This window comes from Trachemys scripta, chromosome 9, assembly GCF_013100865.1.
Source record: "Trachemys scripta elegans isolate TJP31775 chromosome 9, CAS_Tse_1.0, whole genome shotgun sequence".
NCBI lineage: Eukaryota > Metazoa > Chordata > Testudines > Emydidae > Trachemys > Trachemys scripta.
Genome location: NC_048306.1, coordinates 12,082,227 through 12,107,925, shown reverse-complemented (window position 1 = coordinate 12,107,925; position 25,699 = coordinate 12,082,227). Strand labels below are relative to the sequence as shown.

At 43.1% G+C, this 25,699-nt stretch overlaps 1 protein-coding gene across 2 annotated transcripts in view; it reads left to right on the top strand.

Moving 5' to 3' along the window:
* Window positions 1–25,699, top strand: part of IL1RAPL2 (interleukin 1 receptor accessory protein like 2) — a 563,242-nt gene that overhangs the window by 403,215 nt on the left and 134,328 nt on the right. For both annotated transcript variants that reach the window (XM_034782543.1, XM_034782544.1), the window contains one exon: window positions 14,359–14,433. In XM_034782543.1, the coding sequence (XP_034638434.1) occupies window positions 14,359–14,433 (75 nt within the window). The remainder of the gene's footprint in view (window positions 1–14,358; window positions 14,434–25,699) is intronic.

Below are 25,699 nucleotides of genomic sequence, written 5' to 3'. Positions count from 1 at the left end.
GGCTCCAGCTCCAGCCACTGACACCCCGGGCCAGGCTCCAGCAGCAGCAGTTTCTTCCCCTGGGTCAGACTGAGTTTGAAAGCTTGTCCCTCTCCTGGCTGGGAAACAGTGCGTGCCCCTCACGGTTGGGGAAGGAAGGGTGAAAACAGAGTGTCCTCCTCCTATCTGGGGTGGATGGGTAAAAGCGGTGCAGACCCCAGCTCTGCTCCTGCTCTGACAGCTCTGGGAGCCTAGGGCTGGCAGCACCAGCGTCTTCGCCTCCTAGCTGTAAGTGGCTGCCCCATGCATGGCGGCGGAGGTAGGGGTTGGGACAGGCAGCCCAGATATGCCTACCTTTGAGATGCAAGACGGGCACAGTACAGTATTTGCTTTTTTGTCTCCACTGCTGCCTGGTTACTTCCAATTTCACATGATGATGGTTTACCAGTGAGTCCGTAATGCTGGTGTTTGTATCTTGGAGGTTCTACTGCATGTGAAGACCAGGGGCTCATTGCCAGGTTCTGCCTCTTTTCTGTGCCAGTGATGCAGTCTCTCCAACAGGCATAAGTTCCAAGCCATTGAGGGTTTTATAGGTTAATACCAATACTTACCAGTAACTGACCAAAAGCATTGGTATGCCACAAAAACACCTCCCTTGATCTGCACTTCAGCGTATGTGCGGCATCTTTCTTAAAACTGTAGTCATGCCACATCTCCTTCTTATTTACTAAGCGTCTGTAAGAAGATCTGTTTATTTGCCGTTGACATAGTCCTGTTAATGCTATCTACAATCCTCTTCTCAGAGGTGTAGCAAAAAAATAATTGTAATGTAGATACTGTCCAAACTCTGAAAGCAGGTTCATGTACCCGCTTTTAGATAAAGTTAGCAGGAGATGATAATGTGGGTTCTGGCCCGTACAATGGTGGCTGTGTTCTTTAGCTCCATCATTTCCTACCTGAGTAAATAATACCAATGGTCTAGAACTTTGTCACAGGATGATGATGTCTGGGTTCCAGGCAAATGCTGAGACATTTATTGAAATTAAGTGTTAGATGTTTATTTCCAAAGCTGGATACATTATCCTTTGACAATACTGTGTTACAAGGACTTTATTTCCATTACAGCAGAAGACTGATGCATGTATAGTCATGTTGTCAGATTGCTATGACTGTGGCATATGGCAACAAAATGTTCCTGTTCTGAGTAACTGCATTTTGACTGACTTGTAGAAGAGACTCACTACTGCTAATCAGAGAACAATGCCTCCATCTAGACCCAGCTTCACAGAGCAATATTTTTATGAATGAGCTGTTGACTTGATTCTCTACTGCCTCTCACCTTGTATGGTAATTCACATCTGTGCCAAGAATGTAAAATACTACCGTTCTGATTTGGTAACGTAACCTATTGGTGCCTGTGTTACAAGCCTAATCTGTGGTTGGTTAGTTAGTACTCACTACACCTCTGGCATTTAAGGCAGCGACAAAACTCCTCCATTCCTGTCTGTTTCTGGCAAGTCTTTCAATGGTTCCCGGTGGAGGGTATGTCCGTTACCGCCAGAACTAGCAAGCTTTGGTTCTTTAGAACAAGCTGCAGCAGCTCATGCTTTTTAGCGCTGGTGGTCCTGGTTCAAATTCCAGATATGTCAGGCAACAAGTTAGCTGTCCTAGGACCATCGTGCCCCCACTGTGCACTTGGCACTTATGCATAAGTGCCAAATTACAACACACAATACAAAGCAGTGGAGAAATTGGGTCTGAAATCTATTATTGTTTCAGTCATGAAGAAATCTGCTGGCACATGGTGGGATTTTCAATGGCGCCTACGGGAATTAGGTGCACATTTTCCAAGTGGTATAATGCTGTGCTTCACTTAGCAACAGGCGATGTCTTGTTAGCACACTGATGTATCATTTTGCAGATCGTTCCATATTCATCTACGGTATGAATGTTATAACATCACTGCCAAGACTTTAGATGCCATGAATAGATCGAAGCCATGTGTATTTGACCGAGGAGTGAACAAAAGATTGATTTGGGGTATGAGTTAGTTTCCTATCAAGGTTTTGGCATGCCATTATTTTCTCCAGAGGATGCTATTCAAACAGACCAGATCTGCTGTCAGAAGGTATTCCAGATTCTTGACTGAATGGTAATGGATGCTTTCTGTTAATTAATGGTGGGAAAGTGCCAGGTCCCTTGATTTAAGAAAGTTGGCATTTAATTGTCTCCTAGAAGAAATGAAGCATTTTTCTCTTGCTTCCCCTCATTCTGCTACATATCCAGATAATTTATCCTTTCTTCATTTTCAATTACATTTACAAATACTTATCTCAGCAGAAGCCTTCATGGCAATACAACAGACTGCCAAATGTAGTTATTGGTGTTCATCACATCTATCAGTAGAAATCAGCAGCAGCAGTAAAAGGGGTGGGGGGGACAAGATCTGAACATGTCCCACCCCAGTGAGAAATTCCTTCCTTTAAATACATTTTTAGAAACCTTTGTTCTACAAAGTATTCCATTAAGTCACTTCCAGGATGGGGGTCTTCAAGTCTTAAGCATCCGATCTCAATGGATGAGCCTCATTCTGTTTGCGCACTGTTTCTCCACTGGCATAACTTCACTGACTTTCACAGAGAGATTCCTGATTTACACGGACATAAATGAGAGCACGATTAGTCCCTACAACCTGAATTTGCTCATTTTAACCACAAAATAAAATGCAGATTGTGCCTGAATAGTTAGTTCGTGGACATTTAAATTTTTTTGGTTCTATATGAAATTTTTTTTTTTTTTTTGCAATGTTTTTCTTTGAAATACATCAGATTAAATTTGTCCGGATTTAGGAAAGAATGGATCTTCCTTACCAATTCAGAGAACAGTTTCATAAGGATGACTGAAACCTAAGTTCTTCCACACAGGAGAAATGCTATTTGTTCAACAAAGTTGTCTCTTATACATGTGTGCTTATGGTTCTGTATAAATAATAGCTTAGCATTAGTACTTATGGAGGAATTTCTACATAAATGAATGGACTCCACACTAATTTAATAGGGAAATTAAACACTTCCAGTAAAGTCAGTGTTTGTGGAAAGTGCCTCCCTTGCTGATCTAAAGAATGCTTTATAATGTCCTGGAAGGTTGATGCGGGGCCTACTCTGAGGTATGCGGATTCAGTCTATTTAGCCCAGAGCCATCCTCCCTAGCAAATGGTTTTGTGTACTTGCTTCTGAAAAAAACTGTTATTGGAGCATTTGTAAAGGTCCCCTCCAGTTACTGTCTGGACTGCTGTCCGATATCGCTCCTTACTAAACCAGCTGAATATTGGTATTACTATCTATGGGGGAATTTCCACCACAGTGAGCCCCATTATACACTTGGAACCTACAATATGTGTCTCAACTTCACCGTTTCCCAAAAGACCTGCTCCACTCGTTGTTCCGCATTTCTTCTCACTGTTGCACCATGTGGCTCCAGGTAATTGGCCTCTCCTGAAATTTGCCTGTCTCCTTTTTTAAGCACAATCCCCCTCTCATGGTAGAACTGTATTTGAGAACAGGTTTGTGACAAGGAAAGTTGTTCGCTTCAAGCTGAATCATACTATTGCAGCAGTTCTGTGTTACACTGATTGACTTTGAGTAGATGTCACTTTTACATTATCTGAATAGTGTGATATTGAGAAAAGAATCCCTCTCAATATGGATGAAGGAATGAGACACCAGGGATCATTGTTTTTATGACCAATTATGGTAGAAAAGAAGTAGTCTGAAGAAAAGGCTCATTACTATAAATCAAATGGAGTATTAAAAGGACCCTATTCTCTGTACCCTATGTCCAGCTGTTCACTGCATCCATTGAAATGCTAACCCTGAATTTCCAAATCCTCTTTATTTTAGCACTTCCCATCTGAGTGTCCTGCTTTACAAACAGTAATGAAATGAACCTATCTCTGTGCAGTTATTACTATTTATTTGTATTACAGGAGAGACTAGAGGCCCCAGCTGAGATCAAAGCTCCATTGCTTAGGCACAGTAAATACACATACAAAGTGGCTGCCCCAAAAAGTTTACAATCTAAATAGAAAAGACAGACCATTATTTCCTTTATATCAATGGGAGGCACAGGGAGATTCAGGGGTGAAATCCTGGATCTGTTGTAATCAACCAGAGTTTTGCCATTGACTTCAACAGGGTCAGGACTTGACCCTAAACTGTTTACTTGTGGTTTACACAGAAGTCTGTGGCACAGCTGGGAATTGAACTCAGACCTCCTGTATCCCAACCCAGTGCCTTAATCATCAGACTCTCCTTTCTCGCCAAAGAGAAATTCAGCTGGCTAAATATTCTCATCCCCATTTGATGAGCACAGAGATTCTGACTTCCCAAAGCTCACTCACTAATTCATTTGCAGAGCCAGGAACAAAGCCCATATCTCCTGCCTGTTGTCCAGTGCTTTCAATGCTTGACTGTGCTCCGTCTCTGACGACAACATGTTTTGTGGCCATAAGAAAAGAATTAAGAGTTGATTGCATAAAGTGAAGGAAACAGGAAATAAAAATAACCTGGGCTCCCAAGAAAGATCTCACCGTGTAAGGTTTCTGCAAGCTATGCAAAAAGTTATACCTATAGAATCATAGGACTGGAAGGGACCTCGAGAGGTCATCTATTCCAGTCCTCTGCATTCATTGCAGGACAAAGTATTATACCTATGTGCAGCTTTGTGCAAGAGATACTCAGTCCTCTAAAGAAGAATCCTGTGTCATGTACCATTGAAATCATACTTGAGTTTATTATTATTTAAAAGTCCAGGTGTTGCTATCAAACAGGAGTGAAAATAAATATGGGAGGAAACAGCACTTCAAACAACCTCCTAGTAAGCAAACCACTAAACAGCCTTGGGGCATGTCCACCAAACTCTGAGGGAAGACAGACACATTACCAGGTGCCTCTGGGTAAAGAAATTTGCTTCCAGAGCTTAACATCAGGCACCTGTGACTTTAAGCTATGCCCGGGGTAATGTCAATGGTGAGTTGACTGTGCCATCAAGGAAGGACACTACATTTAACCCTCATCCTCATTGCTCATTATACATTGTAAAACCTATATTTGCATAAACGATTTCAGGGAAAATAATTCTGTCTTATTCTCAGGATAAAATTTCAGAATGTTAAGTAAAGGCAAATGAGCTCCTTAATTTGTGTGCTGTCTTACCAGAGATAGCATCTCACTAAAGGAGAACCATATGGCCCTATGAATGTATGCATCTGGGAATTATACTATATTCCTTGCAATGGCTTTACCATGAATGATGTTGCCCCAGGCAACCCAGGGGCATGTGACATTCATAGGGGGTTAAGAAGATAGAGGCAGTACTATCCAAGCCCCTCCAGTGACAATTAATGAGGGTTATCTTCATATTTTTTGACAGAGGAATAGGAGTAAGTTGAATAGCAGTATGTTTAATAATAGGAAGCATGTTTGTCATGCATATAGTTGGTTTACATAAAGTGGATTGGTGGGAGTTGTAGAAAGGATTAGGTGGCACAAAATACAGTGTGGTACATTAAAGATATGTTGGTTTATTAAGTGCCCTGACTTTTTTGTTTCCCCTTTAAGAAAGGATAGAAATCAGAGCAGCTTTCCTCTATAAAGCTGTTGAGGGAATTAAAGAAATTGCTCAGAGAATGAGGTATATCTGAAATGAGGAAGTGGTGTTTATGGATTTGTGTCAGGAGCAGAGATCATAAGCTTTATATGAGAAGTCCTTGCAGCCAAGGAAACGTACTATCTTATTGGTTGAAAAAGCCTAAAAGCAATTTTCAAAGGTCAAATATATAAATGGATGCTAGTCCCTTAAAATGAGACTAGATCTTCAGTTCTCTATACACTTGTAACATGTAAGTTCCGGCATTCCTCTATATTTTATTCTGAAAATCCCTTTTGGCCACTTCAGTGCCTACAAAAAGCTATCTGACACATTTCTCGTTCATTATAATGATTATCCTCTCAGAGCAATATGGAAAAACACCACAGTTTAAATATGTAACCCACATGAACACATTAAACCAGGATTCAGAGACTCTGCAGCTTTAACTCAGCAAGAAAAAGAGAAGCTCAACTCATTTCAATGGGGGTAGGGGGTGTGGAGAGGGAAGAGAGAGAGAGAGAGGTGAGTGAACATAAACTAAAACAAAGCCAAAACACATTGGAACGGCATGTGTGCGACTAGAACAACAAATGTACTCAAAAGCCTATGGGGCACAGGAAGTTAAAACGCCATTTGGTACCAGAGATGAAAAGCACTAATGGAAGGGAAGCCTAAAGGTAGCAATGCAAGCTAGAAAACCTACACAGAAACTAAGGCCTTGTCTACACTACGAGAGTAGTTCGATTTTACTTAAATCGAATTTTTGGAATCGATATTGCAAAGTCGAACGTGTGTGTCCACACTAAGGACAGTAATTCGACTTTGTGAGTCCACACTAACGGGGAAAGCGTCGACATTGGAAGCGGTGCACTGAGGGCAGCTATCCCACAGTTCCCGGAGTCCCCGCCGCCCATTGGAATTCTGGGTGGAGCCGCAAATGCCTTCTGGGTAAAAAAAAAAAAGGGGCCAGGGTGCTTTTGGGTAACTGTCGTCATCCGTCCATCACTCCCGCCCTCCCTCCCTCCCTGAAAGCGCCGGCGGGAAATCATTTCGCGCACTTTTTTCCAGTCATTGACAGCGCGGACGCCACAGCACTGTGAGCATGGAGCCCGCTGCAACCATCGCTGCAGTTGTGGCCGCTCTCAACGCCTCGCAGCTTATCATACAGGTTGCCCTGAGGCAGATGCAGAAAAGTCAGGCGAGGAGGCTACGTCAACGCGGTGATGGCCTGAAGTCTGAGAGTAGCACAGACCTCTCAGAAAGCAGGGGACCCAGCGCCGAGGACATCACGGTGGCAATGGGTCATGTTGATGCTGTGAAACGGCGATTCTGGGCACGGGAAACAAGCACTGAGTGGTGGGACCGCATAGTGCTGCAGGTCTGGGATGAATCACAGTGGCTGCGAAACTTCCGCATGCGGAAGGGAACTTTCCTTGAACTTTGTGAGTTGCTGTCCCCTGCCCTGAAGCGCAATGACACCCGGATGCGAGCAGCCCTGACTGTCCAGAAGCGAGTGGCCATAGCCCTCTGGAAGCTTGCAACGCCAGACAGCTACCGGTCAGTCGTGAACCAGTTTGGGGTGGGCAAATCTACCGTGGGGGTTGTTGTGATGCAAGTAGCCAAGGCAATCGTTGATGTACTGCTGCCAAAGGTAGTGACCCTGGGAAACTTGGAGGCGATCATAGATGGCTTTGCAGCGATGGGATTCCCAAACTGCGGTGGGGCCATAGATGGAACTCACATCCCTATCCTGGCACCGGAACACCAGGCCAGCCAGTACATTAACAGAAAGGGCTACTTTTCCATGGTGCTGCAAGCACTGGTGGACCACAGGGGACGTTTTACCAACATCTACGTGGGATGGCCGGGCAAGGTTCATGACGCTCGTGTTTTCAGGAACTCTGGTCTGTTTAGACGGCTGCAGCAAGGTATTTACTTCCCGGACCACAAAATAACTGTTGGGGATGTGGAGATGCCTATAGTCATCCTCGGGGACCCAGCCTACCCGCTAATGCCCTGGCTCATGAAGCCCTATACAGGTGCCCTGGACACTGAAAAAGAACTCTTCAACTACCGGCTGAGCAGGTGCAGAATGGTGGTGGAGTGTGCTTTTGGACGTCTCAAGGGGAGATGGAGAAGCTTGCTGACTCGCTGTGATCTCAGCGAAACCAATATCCCCATTGTTATAGCAGCTTGCTGTGTGCTCCACAATCTCTGTGAGAGCAAGGGGGAGACCTTTATGGCGGGGTGGGAGGTTGAGGAAAATAGCCTGGCTGCTGATTACTCACAGCCAGACAGCCGGGCGATTAGAAGAGACCAGCGGGAAGCGCTGTGCATCCGGGAGGCTTTGAAAGCAAAGTTCCTGAGTGAGCAGGGTAACCTGTGACTTTCTAATTTTGTGTACAGAGAAGCCGAACCTGCCCCCGTTTCTTTACCCAGTTCATGTTGACTATCCTATCCAGTTACATACCCCCTTCACCCCACTTCCAACACACGTTTCAAAATAAAAATAGTTCTACTTTGTTAAAGCACACCGTTTTCTTTAATACTGTTTTCGCGGGAATTTTTTAAAACTGGGACGCAGACTGTGGTGCGGAGCGGGTGTAGTGTAGTCGCGCGAATGCAGCTTCTAAACTCAAGGACTGACAGGCTCCGCTGCGGTGGGATGGTTGTTTCAACGGAGCCTGTCACCTCTCCTGATAGGGACTGTGTGTATGGGGGGTCTATGTGACTTTGTGGCAGGGGGAGGACGGTTACAGATCCCCTGCTGTGTGGCTCTGTGATCCTGCCTAAGGACCGCCGCTTAAGATCTCTAACTGCCCTCCCCTGCCACAAAGTCACAGAGCAACCCACCCCCCACCACATAACATGAAAACAACCTCCCAGACTAACCAGGGTAAGTAGTCACTGCATCACTGCACTATGTATGTGCCCTGCTGCTGTGCCTGCCCCCGACTATGTACCCTGCCAAAGGTGACTGTCCTGTCCAATTACCAACCCCCTTTTCCCCCCCTCCTCCAAAAGAACATGATGGAAACAGTAGTTAACAGAAACATATTTTTTATTATCAACTACACATGGAACTGGGAAGTGAAACTTGGACGGGGGCTTGTGTCAGGCGGGAAAGAAAGAACTTGTCAAACTTTGGGGAATGAGAGCCTTCTGCTGCTCGAGCTCTCTGCAGGGGTGGAGTGAGAGTTAGCAGGGACTCTGCCGCCTCTCCTTCTGTGCACTTTGGGTGAAGGGAGTATGGGACTTGGTGGCGGGGGAGGGCGGTTAGAGATGGACTGCAGCGGGGCTCTGTCCTCCTGCCTCCGTTCCTGCAGAACATCCACAAGGCGCCGGAGCGTGTCCGTTTGCTCCCTCAGTAGTCCAAGCAGGGTTTGAGTCGCCTGCTGGTCTTCCTGACGCCACCTCTCCTCCCGATCCATGTTGGCTTGGTGCATTCGGGTCAAGTTCTCCCGCCACTGGGTCTGCTGTGCTGCCTGGGCTCTGGAGCAGGCTATAAGCTCTGAGAACATGTCCTCCCGTGTCCTCTTCTTCTTATGCCTAATCCTCCCTAGCCTCTGGGAGTGTGATGACAGGCTAGGTTGTGAGACAGTCGCAGATGGGGCTGTGGGAATGGGAAAAAGGGAGTGAATTCCTCAGAAAGATAAATGTAGTTGTGAACAAAGAACATAGTCTTTCTCTGTGAACAGGACCATGCACAGCACCTATCACATGCGCACTCAGCACAAGGTCGAATTCTCGGCCTTCGCATTCAGTGTCTGGGGTTTTGCAGAGCACATTTGAGAACCGTGTCAGGACAACGGAATTGCTCTTGCACGCAGACATGGTAAGCCGTAGATTCGTGGCAGCTTAAAACTTTAATATTAGCAATGGCCTCATTTCACATTGAAATCAATGTCGGTCCCTGCTGCCAGCAATCCGGCAAGCAGGAAGTCTGCTCCTGTGCCACACCCTCGCGGCTGTCCCTCTCCCGCCTCCACCGCGTGGCTGCAAACCAGCGGTTACAGTTCTGTAAAGGAACGGTAAAGCAGTCCCAACACTAACATTCCCCTACCTCATTCAAAGCAGGTCATCATGAGCGACATCACCCTCATGAGGATCTCTGAGAGCGACAGACAGAGAATGCTCCGGGAAAGCCTCCAAAGACCAGGGCCGTATGCCGCCATGCTGTGCCAAGCAATGATTCCGGAGTACTTGCTAGTCTCGTGGCGCGGCAACGTGTCCTACTACGGAGGACCCAATAAGGCCGCTCTCCCCAAGAACCTAATGCAGCGGATTTCAAATTACCTGCAGGAGAGCTTCCTTGAGATGTCCCAGGAGGATTTCTGCTCCATCCCCGGACATATAGACCGCATCTTACTGTAGCTGCAGTAGCAGGGACTAAACAGTAGAGCGGCTTGGGCAGGACAATCATGCAAAACCGGACATTGCTAGATTTTTTTTCAATAGTTGCACTGCCCATGACTGAACCGTAAAGTTAATCAAACTAATCGTGAGAAACCCATTTTTTAAATTGTTAATATTCATGTTCTGTTACAAATAAATGTTTAGATGTTTACAACACTTACTGGATGATCCTTCACCAGATTCTGTGTCCGGGGTAACGGCTGGGGAGGGTTGGTAGGGGATCTCTGTAAGGGTGATGAAGAGATCCTGGCTGTCGGGGAAATCAGCGTTGTGAGCGCTGTCGACTGCCTCGTCCTCCTCATCTCCTTCCTCATCTTCCCCGTCCGCTAACATGTCCGAGGATCCGGCCGTGGACACTATCCCATCCTCAGAGTCCACAGTCAGTGGTGGGGTAGTGGTGGCGGCCGCACCGAGGATGGAATGCAGTGCCTCGTAGAAACGGGATGTCTGGGGATGGGATCCGGAGCGTCCGTTTGCCTCTTTGGTCTTCTGGTAGCCTTGCCTCAGCTCCTTGATTTTCACGCGGCACTGCGTTACATCCCGGCTGTATCCTCTCTCTGCCATGTCTTTAGAGATCTTCTCATAGATCTTTGCATTCCGTCTTTTGGATCGCAGCTCGGAAAGCACGGACTCATCGCCCCACACAGCGATGAGATCCAAGACTTCCCGATCAGTCCATGCTGGGGCCCTCTTTCTATTCTGAGCTTGCACTGCCATCAGTGCTGGAGAGCTCTGCATCGTTGCCAGTGCTGCTGAGCTCGCCACGATGTCCAGACAGGAAATGAGATTCAAACTGGCCAGACAGGAAAAGGAATTCAAATTCAAATTTTCCCGGGGCTTTTCCTGTGTGGCAGTTCAGAACATCCGAGCTCTTACTGCTGTCCAGAGCGTCAACAGAGTGGTGCACTGTGGGATAGCTCCTGGAGCTATTAGCGTCGATTTCCATCCACACCTAGCCTAATTCGACATGGCCATGTCGAATTTAGCGCTACTCCCCTCGTCGGGGAGGAGTACAGAAGTCGAATTAAAGAGACCTCTATGTCGAACTAAATACCTTCGCGGTGTGGACGGGTGCAGGGTTAATTCGATGTAACGGCGCTAACTTCGACATAAACGCCTAGTGTAGACCAGGCCTAAGTGAGGATAATAGACAAAATGGGGACAACTACTGTAGTAACACTATTCTCAAAACATAAGGGGGCAAATTCAACCATGGTGTAAGTCCATTGATTTCAATAGCTTGATACCAGCAATGAATATGGCTCAACGGATCACATTCTGAGGTCATGTAAATTACCCCTTGGACATAAACCCGTCAAAATATGCTAATAAATGGCAATTTAGTCTGGCTTTTTTTTTCCAGAGGGTAGAATGAAATATAGATTGAGAAATGAGCCATCGCTCTGCACCTAGGCCTCAATTCTGTGAGTGCTCAGAAACTGGCAGGATCAAACCCTTAAGGCGTGTACCAAAGTGTCATTGGAGCCGGGAGCTTTGCACTGACTTCAGTGAGCTTTGGAACAGGTCCTTATAGAGACTGCAACCAAAACCAGCGTGTCTTTAACTCCTGTTACTTTGAAACTGAATATACTTGGTGCTACAGACTTTCAGGCACAAGCCAACAGCCTGGTGTGGGAGTGAGGGGGAACCATTCCTCCTGGGTAACAATGTATTTGCTATGGTTCTCCTAGAAGGATCATTGTTTTCAGAGGCTGGTGACCTCAGCTGAACCTTCTGCAGTCGGAGTGCTGTTGTATTCTTCCTATTCCTTTAACAATTGCTTCCTTCTGCCTCTTTCCAGTGAGTCTATCTAGCACGAACAAGAACCAATAAAGAAACTAAACCAAAAGTGCAGAAAAACAATTTTATCAGCTTGTGTCTCTAGTGATGAGGTACCCTCCCAGCAAATGCTAGGGAGCACATCTAATCTTTGCACTAAACTAAGGGACACCAGCAGAGAATTTCACAAAATAATTTTTTTATGATTGATAGCAGATTACATTTCATTTTATGTACTTCTGGGTCAGTGGTTCTTAACTGTTTCTAACTTATTATTTATTGACAATTTCAAGAAAGGAATTGAAGTATAAAAAGAGAGGAAATCCTAACCATCACTGAATGAAAAATATAGTGCCTGCAGTGGGAAAGTATTGTCTGCCACCTCTCTTGCAACACAACTACCTATCATTGTCCTCTTCTCCCGAACCTCTATTTATCCATATCGCCAAGCGATTTGGAGGCTGCTCTGCCTGCGTGTTAGGAAACCATTTAGCTCATAGCGTGGGGTCTACCATGAGAGCTGGGTGAAACTTTTTGTGCAAAAAAAAATTAAATGCAGATTCAGGTCAATTTCAGTGAATTCTTGTGGTAAAAACAAATTTGATTTGGAAACATCTAAATATTTCAGTTCAGGGACTCTTCAAACCAATGGGGTTGGAGGGTGCTGAGCTCCATAGCGAAGGCACTCGGGATCTGGATCACAACCACTGTCTGTGGCTGTGCTTTCCACTGAAATACCCACAAAGACAGGCTGTGGTAGGAGGAGGTTTAAAAACCCTCTAGTGGGGAAAATGCCTGTTTCTAATGATCAACACCAGCATTGACTGTAGAGGGCACCTCTTACATGCTTGCTCTGCCATGACATCATTTGTTTGGGAAGAATAAATCATTCAGAGGGCAGGTAAATCTGAAGTGTTAATAGTCAGGAGTGACAAGTGAAAGGGACTCTGAATGATCAGACCAGTACATAGCAGTCCAAAGTAGAAGGAACAGAAAGAAACAGATTATGTAATGGGGGAAACATTATTTATGATGTTTATTATATAATATTAATACCTAACACTAATGTAATGCTTTTCATTGTGCATCTCAGAATGCTTTACATACGGGGGAAATAGCCATTTACAGATGCAGAAATTGAGGCACAGAGACTGACTCTGCACCCAGATTAAGTGAGGCAGCACCAGGACTCCTGACTCCCAGTCCTTTGCCTATGATTTCTATGACTGATCTCCATTCTGTCACTTTTGATTTTCATTCTGGAATTGGGCATCGCAATATATCTTCAGAAAGGGGGGGGGATGTAAATTCCCTTTAAAAATGTAAAACTTAAGAAATATAAAAAGGAGGGGGCAGTATAGGTCTCCTAACAGACATACATTCTGCATTATTATTTATCAAAATTAAAATACAGGTACAGCTGCCATGTGTTCTATACTTGCTGACTTCCCTATATACCCGATCGTTCCATAAAGAAAAGCCACCTAATTTGTAATAGCAAATGTCTCTTTTTTACACACACACACACACACACACACACACACACACACACACACACACACACCAGTGTTACATTGACAAAATGATACTTAGATCCAGATCCAAAGCCCATTAAAATCACTGGGAGTCTTTCCATTGACTTCAATGAACTTTGAATCAGGACCTAAGGGCTCCAGTCCTGCAAAACCATAGCCATGACAGCATAACCCCCTAGGGTAGACTCAGCCTACACCAATGGAAGGGGGTTTTCTGTCTGTGTAGGAACACCACCGCCACAAACGACAGTAGCTATCTTGGCAGAAGCATTCTTTTTCATTGACATAACTGTGTCTACACACTGGGAGCTAGATTGGCAGAGTCCCATTAGTCAGGTGTGTGGATTCTTTTCATACTGCTGACCAAGGTACAGTGCTTAATTTGTGCCAGGGCTGAGCCCTGGCACCTTTAGGCTTAGCAGTTCATAGCCCTGGCACCTATGGGCTTGCTGCATCTGTTATGAATCTAAAAACATTTCTTGAGTCTCGGCACCCAATTGCTTGAGCTCCGGCACCTCTTTCATTACAAATTAAGCACTGCCAAGGTAGTTCCGTCAACCTAAACTTTTAAGAATAGGCCAGGCCTTAAACGTGCTCACTTCTACACCTGTGAGCAATCCAGTTTGTTACACACTGGGAGTGGTCTCACTAAAAAGTTAGGCATTATTATTATGTATTAGACTTTACAAGATCAGGACCTAAAACTCTTAAAGGAAATTCATTCTGTTCAGTTTATTATCCAACAAAAAGAAGACGACGACATCCCCAGAGAGGAGTCAATTTATTGTATCATATTTTAAAACGTAACTGCTTCCACTGAATCAATTGGCCACTAAGCCTGCTAGGGAATTGATACTGTATCGACAGCCAAGCAGCAACGTTGTGTAATAAATGTTTACACGTCATCAAGTCTGCAAATACTCAGTAGCTTCTGTGTGACAGAATCTTCCTCTAATTGTAATTTGTCTCAATTTTTCCATTACTTGTTCTCATTTTCTAGCTTTGCTCACCGACAAACCTCCAAAACCATTGTTCCCCGTGGAGAACCAGCCGAGTGTCATAGATGTCCAGCTGGGTAAGTCCCCTTCTGGGAATAATAGAACCTAAATATCAGTTCTGTTAACAGATGGGAAAAATTGAAAGGTTTATTGCCACTGTTATTACATGCAAATCAATTTGCTGCTTCTCATTTATAATGGTAGAATTTACTGCAACAGCAGTTTAAGGAAATGAGTTTGTGTAGCTTCAAGGAATGGCAATACTAATTGGTTACCCTGAGTATTAAATATGCAGGGCTGCCGCTCTTTTGGGTGATTGATAAATTAATGGATGCCTTCATTGGTGCCTGTGCTGGTCAGTCAATGTTCACCGTGCATAGGAGACAAATATTTTAATAAAATACAGGAGGGTGATCCTTTAAAAGATAAAGGGAAAGAATGCATTGTTTATTGACAAGGTTCTTTGATGAAAACGTTTGTATTCTTTTGTCTGTCTCTTACATTTTCTCTTGCTAGTCTGAATGTGTCTGAATCTTAATCAGCCACAGACACTTGTGGTAATAGGAAGAAACTTTATAAGAGAGTTCTGCAAAGTGACCTTTTTGAGAGTAGTTAGCTGTGGGCCACATTGTTGCTGTGGGTAATAGTGGGATTTTGAAGTTCTGGTGGAAGTCTTGTCAGGTTGGAAACATTCCTTATGTTGAGGTCTGGAATTGCAAATACTATTAAGGATTGAAGTATGTGGGTTTAAGTTATAAAAGAAGCATTTGTTGTGACAGATTGTTAGCCTCATCATGCTTAAGTTAAGTTATTTTCCATCTCCTATTGCCTGACTCTAGGTTTACGCTGGAACAAGACCACTGAATCCCGATTTACACAATTATAAAAGGAAGTAGGATCATGGTTTGAGATTGTTAGATTGTGTTGCACAGATACCAGTGTGATAGGGCCATACGTTTTTAATGTAAACCTACTGTTCTAAGTCCCAATTCAGTAAAGTTAACTTCAGGCTTGTGCTTAAGTGCATCCCTTTTCCACAAAGCACTTAAGCATGTGTTTAAGTCCCATTGAATGGAACTTTGGTCCTTGAATTGGTTGTCTGTTAAGTTGTGGACAATAATGTGAATCGTTTGTGACCTGAATTCATCTTAAAAATTAGCTTTCAACAGTTTGTAAGGATTGCTAGAGAGAAGGCAACAGTGAATTCTGCCTAAAGTACCCAAGGCCAAATCCTGCCCTCAGATACAGATACTCCAATTATCTTAATTCGGATTTGTGTGCATGTGTCTGATGATAGAATTAGATCCTTAGTGATGAAAACAAACACACACACACACACACACAGGGTTCAAAGGGCATCATCCAAAGCTTACTGTAATCACTGTCAAGACACCCACTGACATGGGTTTTGGATCATCCCAGCAAGCTGAATGCCAATTCAGTTCCATTAATTAAGCTCATAGATTTTACTTTTTGGGGGGAAAGAACCCTCAGAATTAATGACTCCTTCGAGGTTAATGAAATGTCCCCAAGTACATCAGTGAAACAAAGTAATACAAAACATGCACATCCTTGTTTCCTATACTCTTATTGGATCTTTCTTTCTAACCTCAATTCCCCCCACCTCATCTTACATATCTAGCCCCTGCAGAATATTTCTTTGACCGGTTCCCCATATGAAACTATTTTTTTCTACTTGTAAAAAGTGTTGATACAAAAAAAATCTCCTACCCCTGGGAGATATGTTGCAGTAATAGGATTTCAGAATATCTCTAGAGGGAAATAAAAGTCCTTGCATTTTTTTGTCCCATAGTATAATCCATTAGTTGTCCCCTAGGATCTAGGAATTTACATGCAGCACTTTCTTGCTGACGCAGTGATACGTTTGATTATTGTTTCTAAACTTTCATAATATGCTGAAAGATTAATGTTTACAAGGTAACCGTACCCTAAATATAGTTCTAAAGTACCGAGTGGCGTTCTTCCAGCTGTACCCACCTTGATTTAAAAGGCAAGGAGCTGGGAGTAGAGAATTCTCAGTGAGAACCTCCCCCCCTCTCCCCGCCACACACACACTTGGTGTGGAAGGGTTTGTTGACCTTCAGAGCACAACACATTTTTCTCTATATCACAGAGCTTGAAAGAGGCATTGGGTGGAGAGTTCTGATGAGAGTTGTGGACAGGAGTGGGGTAGCTCCTGGTTTTAATTTGTTTATTTGCCTGTCTTAAAATGTTGCCTACAGGTACCAATAGTTTGTGTTCTAATATATTTTTATTAGAAATCAACATCAATATTCTATTCAAAATCATCCTAATTTTACAATGTCAATAAACCCAGAAGATTAACCTGTGCATCCAATTTGTGTATGCCCTTTAAATAGTGAGGCAAATATTAAGATGCTACTACATACCAAAGAATCTACATTCACTCCATTAACGTGGCCACTTTAATAGAAAGACCAATTTAGCATTCCATTGCCAAATGAATCTTTAGTTGTCTTCTCTCTGTAGGTCCAGGAGAATAGCAGTTAATATTTCCTATATCCGACATTTAAGTTGATAGTATCCCTATAAATCTCAACATTTACACAGGATTTTTTAAGAGCAGTTAGTGGCCTGACCACAGACAATATCTTATGTGACCTAATTGCCAACTTCAGTACTCACCTCTTAGCTTTCTCTACTATAAGAAGATTCAAATGAAAGTGGGTTTGCACGGTTCTTATTGACAATAGATAAAAGAGTTCCTTCAGGCTTCAAATAAGCCCAAGAGCATGTCTTGTTTCTTCTTAAGGTGTGTGATTTTTTTTTCTTTTTCCATGATTTGGAATTTAACAAGATCAAAACAGCCCTGTCAAGTTCAGATGGAAGCAGAAACTACAAATTGCTACCCACTTGTTTTCTCTGTTTGTCTCTGTTGGGGAGAATGAGCAAGACAGAGAGATGACAAAAGGACCAGAGAGCATCACAGAGGACTAGTGTGATAGTTCAAAACAATTTAATTATCCAAGACACTTTGCTAAACCAGACAATAATTTCAGCCCTGGACAAAACTAGAAGGGAAGTACAATAGATTGATTTAATTGCTTGCTTTGCTTGCTCATTTTCATCCAGAATTTTTGATTTTAATATTCATAAGCATTATGGATTTTGGAAGGATTTGTGAATCACAATCTCATTATAGAATATGCAGCAGACTTAACCCTTCTATACATTGACATTATATTTTAAAGATTAGTTCTTCAAATACTGGAGTTTCCTCTAATAGTCTTAACTGTTTCCTAATGAGGATCATTCAAGGCTTTCCAATAGATTAAAGCTAAATGTTAAAGCTGGCAGAATATTTGTTCAAGATTTTTGAACAAATATATATTCATCCTTCTGTCAGATGACTAGCCCTGCAATCAATTGAATCTGGCCATATTGTCCTGTATTTCTCAGGAGAAGGTATGGCCTTGTAGCTTCTGCAGATGATTAGGAATCAAAAATTTTTTCCCGCTCTACCAGTGATTTGATAGTGACCTTAGTCAAGTGACATAACTCCTGTCAGACATAATTTTCTGACCTAGAAAATGTGTTAATACCTCTTGGAGGATTCTGAGGATAAAGTTTGTAACGTGCTTTAAGATTCTTGCTTTCTACACTGCGCATGTACTTCTGCCGCAAAATATGGCTGCTTCTTTGTTGGACCTTATTTAGCCTAAATTGTCCACTACTTGTTGCAGAATTCCTCGTGTATTTTTTAAAAATCAAAACAGGGAGATGTGAACACCTCAAAGCTTCAGGTTCCGATTCAATCAGTTTTAAAGATCTGAATATGACTGTTCAGACCATCGGAGTAAAAATCCACTTCTTTTGGAAGCAGGCCAGGATAGATTTGTCATTTTCTAAATGTGTGACTGTGGCAACTGTAAGTGAAGCATGCTGTGCTATCAATCTCGTGACAAACTATTGGTACAGTACTTTGCTAATTGTATTTAAAAATTATTTCCCCCTCCCCTTTCCTATGGAACAAGGTGACCAGATGTCCTGATTTTATACAGACAGTCCTGATTTTGGAGTCTTTTTCTTATATAGGCTTCTATTACCGTCCCTCACCCCCGTCCCGATTTTTCACACTTGCTGTCTGGTCACCGTGTATGGAACTTAGATTATTGGATCAACATGCTGAGACTATGAATCTGAAGATCATCCTCACTGCATCAATTCTAGGCGGCCAGATGACTTTGAGCTAGGAGCCGGATCAGGCAAGAGAACCTTTGCACCATTCAGGCAGTACAAAGAGCCATGATCTGCCTGTGGCAAGACAGTGGAGAATTCCCCCAGAATGGGGGTGGGAGAGTCTTAACAAGCGTAAAATTAGCCTAGCGGGCTGGTGCACGCACCCTGGTGTAGGGGGCATATCAAGGGTGTGTTCAGAGAAGGGGTGAAGCACAGCTGTGTTCTAATTCTCTGCTAGACTATGGCCCCAAAGGGGCCATACTAGCTAGGTTATAATAGAGCAGCTCCTAGACTCATCTAACTACTGCTGGGGTTGATGTCTGACAATTAGAGCTGGGTGAATAATTGATTTGTCTGTTTCAGGCAGCAAACTGCAAAATCAGAAAAAAATATTCACATCGGTAAATGCTTTGGAATTCGTAAGCAATGTCTGCTTTGGACCAGCAAACCGTGTGTCTGTGTGTTGTGGCCCATGCCTTAAACCTTTAGCCCAGTAGGTGAGGTCTGTGTGTCTAACTCTTGCTTTCTAACCTTTACCCCAGCAGTTAGGGCAGTTGCCTGGGATGTGGGAGACCCAGGTGTGAATCTCTACTCCAGAGCAGGGACTGGAACTCAGATTTTCCCCCTGCCAGGTGAGCATCTTAACCTGCAGGGTATAGGCCATTTTTGGATAGGCTGCTCTCCGTTTCTCCTGTTTAAGCTGTTAAATAAACCATTTGTCTGAAAAAAGTTCACCCAGCTCTACTTAGAATTACATATTCCTTAGACGAGCTAAAGATCTGAAAATGCCACATGCCAACAGAACTAGAGATTTTCTGTGCTGTTAATTCCTTGGCCTTTATTACAATTAATTTTAGGTAAAATCTCCTCTTTATGGATATTTAGTTAGAATTAGGTGTAATTGAAATTAATGTTTGCATGTCAGTGTGTATAGTAATTGAATCCATCATTTAATTATCATCTGGTTTTAAAAATATATATTTGCTTGATCTCAGAAATATAGTAGAAAGGGTGACATAAGTATTACTTTAAGAAGGGCAAATTTCTCGGTTAATTCATTTTCCAAACAAGGGAAGTGTCAAGGGATTTACCTTGCCAGGGTTCATGGTAGTTTTCTTGTTTTCAGAGGTATTGAGAAAAACATCTTCTATTTGAGCATTCTCATTTTTTACTGCCTAGCTGTTTAGGAAAAAAAATTTCCTCTGTGAACTGTAACTGTGAAATATCCTGGGACTGATTGTTAAGCAAATCAATCAAGGACACTGTAAAATAAGTGAAAGGGAATATGCAAAGATATGGTAACTGCTGAGAGATGTGGAAATCAGGTAGAGATGGTAAAATAATAATTAAAACTCCCATTTACTTGAAGCTCTGATTGGAGGGAGCTCTATAGGATAGCAAAATTTAGGCACATGCTGACGTGTAAAATAAGATTAAGCTAAATTTACTGTCCAGGGTCCTGAATTTTATTTTAGACCTTATTTCATTCTAAATTTCTGTGAGCTCTTCCAAGGATGTTAATTTTATGCAAAAAGCTGCCAATGGAAGAACAGCAGCAATGGGTTGTCATTTGTCTAATGTTTATCTTATTACCAGTCAACTGACAAAGTCTTCATTCAATTCACTTTTAAGGATGGGAGTATTGAGAAGAGTCTTGATGCAATATGATGGTGTTTCCTAAACAAAAAATAATATAGAAATCCTAAACTTTAAAACAATCAATAGGAAAGCTGAGTTTTCAAGAGGAGTATGTGTGCGCACATGTGTGTGCAATATAAATGCACCAAAAAATGACATTAAAAGACTATTAAGGTTGCAAAGTCAAACACTGAAAGGTTAGGAAATGCCAGAATTAAGGTTGCCTGAACAACCTTAATTTGGCCAGCTTGTGCGTATGCATTATCATACATGATTATATATAATTTTTTCCATGGGACTCTTGCCTTATTCAATGCACAGAATGGGATGCTCACTTAATGAGCAGCTACTCACTGTTTTGTTTTATCCTCATTGTTCGATATGTGGTATCCCCATAAGAAACACATAGTAGTGATGGCCTGTGAAAAGTTTGGTTTTAGTGACTTAACTAGCATCACACAGGAACTCTGTGACAGAGGCAAGGATAGACTCCAGTTCTCCGGGGCAGCATTCAACTGCCTTAAGTATAAAGTAGCTTCTTTCTCCAAGTAGGCTGGGCCCAGGAGGGGGGTTAATGAAGAGCACAGGAGAGAGAAGTTCCCTGCTGTCAGTTCAGATGCCGGGACCCTGACCTGGCACAGCCTGCAGAACCCCAAAGCCACATTTGCAGGGGTAGTCCTGCTGAGCCCCAAACTGGAACATCCCCCAAACTGGGGAATTGAGCTGCTAAAATCTAAGACGTTCCCACAGAGCATGTGTGAACTGTGATTTTTTTTCAAGTGCTTATAACGTGATTAAATCTGGGCAGTTTTTCACAGCAATGGCAAAAGCGTATTCCTGATCTCACCCTGCCAAATTTCAAATCCTTGCTCCAAAGCATGGGGGCACGAGAGCTTTTCAAGGCAACAGTCATCAGACTTTAACATGGGTAAAAGAATGTATTTTCCCCTAGACTCGTCCTCTGAGATGGCTGAACTGTTTTGAGAAAATTTCAGCCTGAAGCTGAAGATTTCAGCCCAAACACTTCATTTGGCAAAGTTATAAGCAATTGAAAACAATGTTTTATTATGGGAATTGTTGGGTAATTCCAGCCCCGCCTACTATATATAATATAAAAAGCATTCTGTATCTTACTATTGGAAAATATGCTACCTATAATGTTAGTTTTGTAGTTGAACTAATAACATTTTATAGGTAGCAGAATCTTTCCTGCCAGTCTACCCTGTAGATACCCATCCTCCTTTAGTAATACTCAATAATACTTCATGGTGGGCACTGTAATTTACTCCACAGCCATAGTCTTCAACCTTAAACTGAGTGCATTATGTATTCCACAAACTGGGCTAAAAACGATGCTTCAATGTCTTAAATTCTTTTTTCCTTATGCAAGGTCTGAGCAAATGCCTAGGTACATAGTGGGTACAGAATCTTGCACCAAACCATATCCCAGATACAGAACAACTATGGAGCCTACATCCCATTGCTATGTCTACCTCCTTGAAAGTTTACTGTCTACCATGATTCCACATCTCCTATCCAACCGTTTAGGACAGTGGATCCATGAAGCTGCAATACCACTAGCTCTCCATACTTCTAGGGAAGAAAGATATTAAGGAGCAGTTCTCCACAGGGAGTGGTGTGTACAGAGTCCCTGTGAATGGGCTCTCTGTAACATGCATCTGCTCTGCAGCAGAAATGCAGAAGTTCCACTGCTTTCCAGGCCATGCATGCCTCCACAAGGGGAGGTAGGATTTGCATCTATTACAATAGCTTTTGTACTAATCTGTATGGAATATTAGAGACACATTGTCTGACATTTAACTTTAGAAAAAGTTCCCTAAATACTCCGTGTATTACAGCTAATGCTTTAATGCTAATTTGGTTCATTGTTAATAGCTTTTCCCAGGGATAAAGCCAAAATGCTACATTTAGAATTAGATGCCAGATTCTGCCATTAGGGTGGTTTAATCCGCAGTAACTATCAATTTCAGTATGATTAATCCAGATATGCGCAGAGGTAACAGAGAATAGCTGCTATTTATGTCAATTTGACTGATTTGGGGACACTGGGCCAAATTCTGCTGTCTGTCCTATGTGGTTAATGCCCATAGACATCCATGAGATTTTCACTAAGATATCAGGGAGCAGAAACTGATCTACTCTATATTTACATCTTTCATTACTGCCGTGCTTCTGTTGAAGTATTTCGTATTCTTCATTGGGTTTTGCATCAGGCTTCTTAATGTACAACTCTGAGGACACAATGATTTTATACTGTTTATTTTTATGGCACAATATCCATTGATACCAGACAAATATCCTTTAAGACAAAATTTGCCATAGAGGTGTCTTAAAACTTTAGTCAGATCTCTTTTATTTTCTTTCTTATCTGCACTACCACAATGTAAAATTCTTGAAGTAAAAGCAACTGAGTTTATAATGGCTAACATTTCCATAGTGGCTTTCATCCATAGACGTTTACAAATGGATTGTAAACCTCATGGGACTGAACTTGCACATATTCTGCAAAGTTCACTTTGAAGCCAATGGCAACTTTGTCCAAATGACCAGCATGTGTACCTACATATCCTCGCTCAGACAAAACGGTCATTGACTTCAATAAACACACTACTCCACCCACCATTACTTTGCAATATTTATCACATTTGGATTGTTCCAAGTCGTATTTCCTCCAGAAAAGGGAAGTCCAGGCCACAGGACTAGAAGCATAAAGGATGGTCTAGTGGGAAGGATGCTGGAATGGGACTCCTGAAAAACATCTGTATTCCTCACTCTGCCACAGACTTTGTGTGTGCTTTTGGGCAAGCCACTTAATCTACTGGGTGCCTCAGTTCTTCATCTGCAAAATGGGGATAATACTTCCTTATTTCAAAGGAGTCTGAGGTGCTCAGACACTACAACGATGGAGGTAGGAAATGGTAGGTAGATAGAACATTGAGGAATAAATATTGATCCAAGTTTTTCCTTATCTTTTTTTAGGTTCTGATCATGAAACTAAACTTAACTGCATTTGACTGATGTGTATTTGTCATACTTATATGTGTGATACTATGCAATTGAAAGTGGGGAATATATGTATGTACTACTAGGAGGGCCCTAATATAGCTTCTGGGTTGTAATAAAAATGGGCAGTTCACACCATTTTCCATACTCGTTAAAAATGTCACTGGAATGCATTCGTGTTGTTCCATTTGATGTATGTTTGTCAGATGACTGAGTTAGGAGAAGGTGAATGCCTCATATATTCTGTATATTACGGGACAATAACGTCTGGCTGCACTATTCTGACCTTTTCAACATTCTGCAAACTGCTGGGTATGCCATTCCACGTCTCCACTTATTTACATACTCACTAAAATATAGAGAAGGGGCAGAACGATCAGTCAGTCGAAATATACAATAGCGAGATAGGTCCTACTGCTGGTTTTTCCACAGTGCATATCAAAGATTAAAATATGGATTAATCATTCTTATGAATCTTCCCTTTTATGAAGAATAGAAAATGGGAGTTCATAGTCTATTCCAAAGGCAACAACAGTGCAGAAAATGAAGAGTGATCACATAATTCCTATTTATTAAAATCAGGATATTGTAAACTCACAATCTTGGGTGCCATAGTTATATAGACACAACTTAAGACTTGTTACCAAAAGAGAAGAGTTAAAAAAAAAAAAAATCAAACTTTAGTTAAATTTAGTATATATTTGGTTTATTTTCACACTTAACTTTGTCCTAGATACTCTCGTATTTATTTTTGTCTTACAGGAGTGAATTGCTTGTATTACAAAACTGAAATTTCACTATTACAACCAGATTGATTTACTGTTCTATTCTTAGATGCTGCCTGCAAATGAGAGAGTCTCAAAGGGAGATTTGTCTATAAAGCACTGATACCTTTACTGTCTACTGAAAGCATATAGTACATGCCTTTTCAGCCCCCAAATATCAAGTGGAAATCAATAATACAGACAGTAGGAAGCAATGGAAACACAATGGAACACGCTACACTTTCTATTGCACATTTTTAGGTTAATAGGCCAACTTCATGATAAATGCAGTAGTGGGTATGTTTTTATAAACTTAATACCATATAAAAGTTTACCAGTTTTAGCATTTTCAAGCAGATGAATACATTTACACATGTGAGTAGTCCCATGAAATCTAAATGGAACCAGGGCCGGTGGAAGGATGTTTCGCACCCTAGGCGAAACTTCCACCTTGCGCCCCCCGCCCCCATCCCCGAGCCCCCGCCCTGAGGCCCCCCCCCCCCGCGGCAGCTCCGCCCTGATGCGCCCCCCCCCGTGGCAGCTCCCCAACCCCCACGCTGAGGCACCTCCCTCACCCCCCACCTGAGGCACCCCCCCGCCCCAGCTCACCCCTGCCCCGCCTCCTCCCCAGCACGCCATCGTTGCTTCACTTCTCCCGCCTCCCAGGCTTGCGGCGCCTAAGCTAATTGACCAGGGCCCCATGGAGTGTCCTCTTTTTTTAATTGGGAAATATGGTAACCCTAAGGAAGCTGCCACCAGTCAAGAGGCCTTGCAGGCCAGACTTGGACGGGATCGTAACCCCGACATGGGGAGCCGACGCTGGGAAGAAGGGCCCTGCCTCCTGGAACCTCAGGGTGTGTGGCCAAGTGTCCAACTCACAGCATCTCTACAGTACAGCCAGGGCCTGGGAGGGTTCCTGGCACATGTGAGGCACAGACTGTGAACTGCCCTTACATTTCTGCGATGGCTGTTTGTGATGTTCCCGTACCACAGAGCGGGGTGATGTGTTTTCCCTTAACCTTTTCCATTTTTCTTTATGAGGACTCTGCCACATAGGAAAGTGGAAGGGGAGTCCTAGAGGTCAGGCAGGTCTCTGAATAAAGAGAGTGGGAGCGAGGACACAGATCCTTTCACTAGCCCATTTCACCGGGGTACGGTATAAGACAGGAAAGTTCCCCACAATAGCGGGACCATTCCTCCGCTTACATACAGAGTCCTTGGGCCTGCCACTTCATCTCTCTGGGCCTCAGCTCCCCACCTGTGAAATGGGGATAATAATTCTGCCTTGTCTAAGGGGATAATTTTCAGTGCCCCCCAGGGATTTAGGAGCACAAGTGTGTGACTGTGCTCTGTGCCCACTGCCTTGTGCTCCTAAGTCCCACAGGTGCTTTTGAAAATCTCCCCCTTAGATTGTGAACGCTTCCGGGCAGGGGCTGTCTCTCATTAAGGATTCATCTACACAGGGAAATCAGAGTGTTAGTCACTCTGAAAAGCGGTGTGGTGCAGTAAATGCCCAGAATGGGATTTGTCTTTAGAGACCTGGGTCCTAGGCAGAGCAGTAACTAGGAATTTTAAACCTGGGGTGAGCATGGCCCCTACTTCAGATTTTTTCGTTGTGCCCCCAACCCAGACAGGCTGGGTGTCCTGCTGAGGTGAGTCAGGAGGTGGAGCTGGTGCTCCCTCCTTTAGCCCAGCC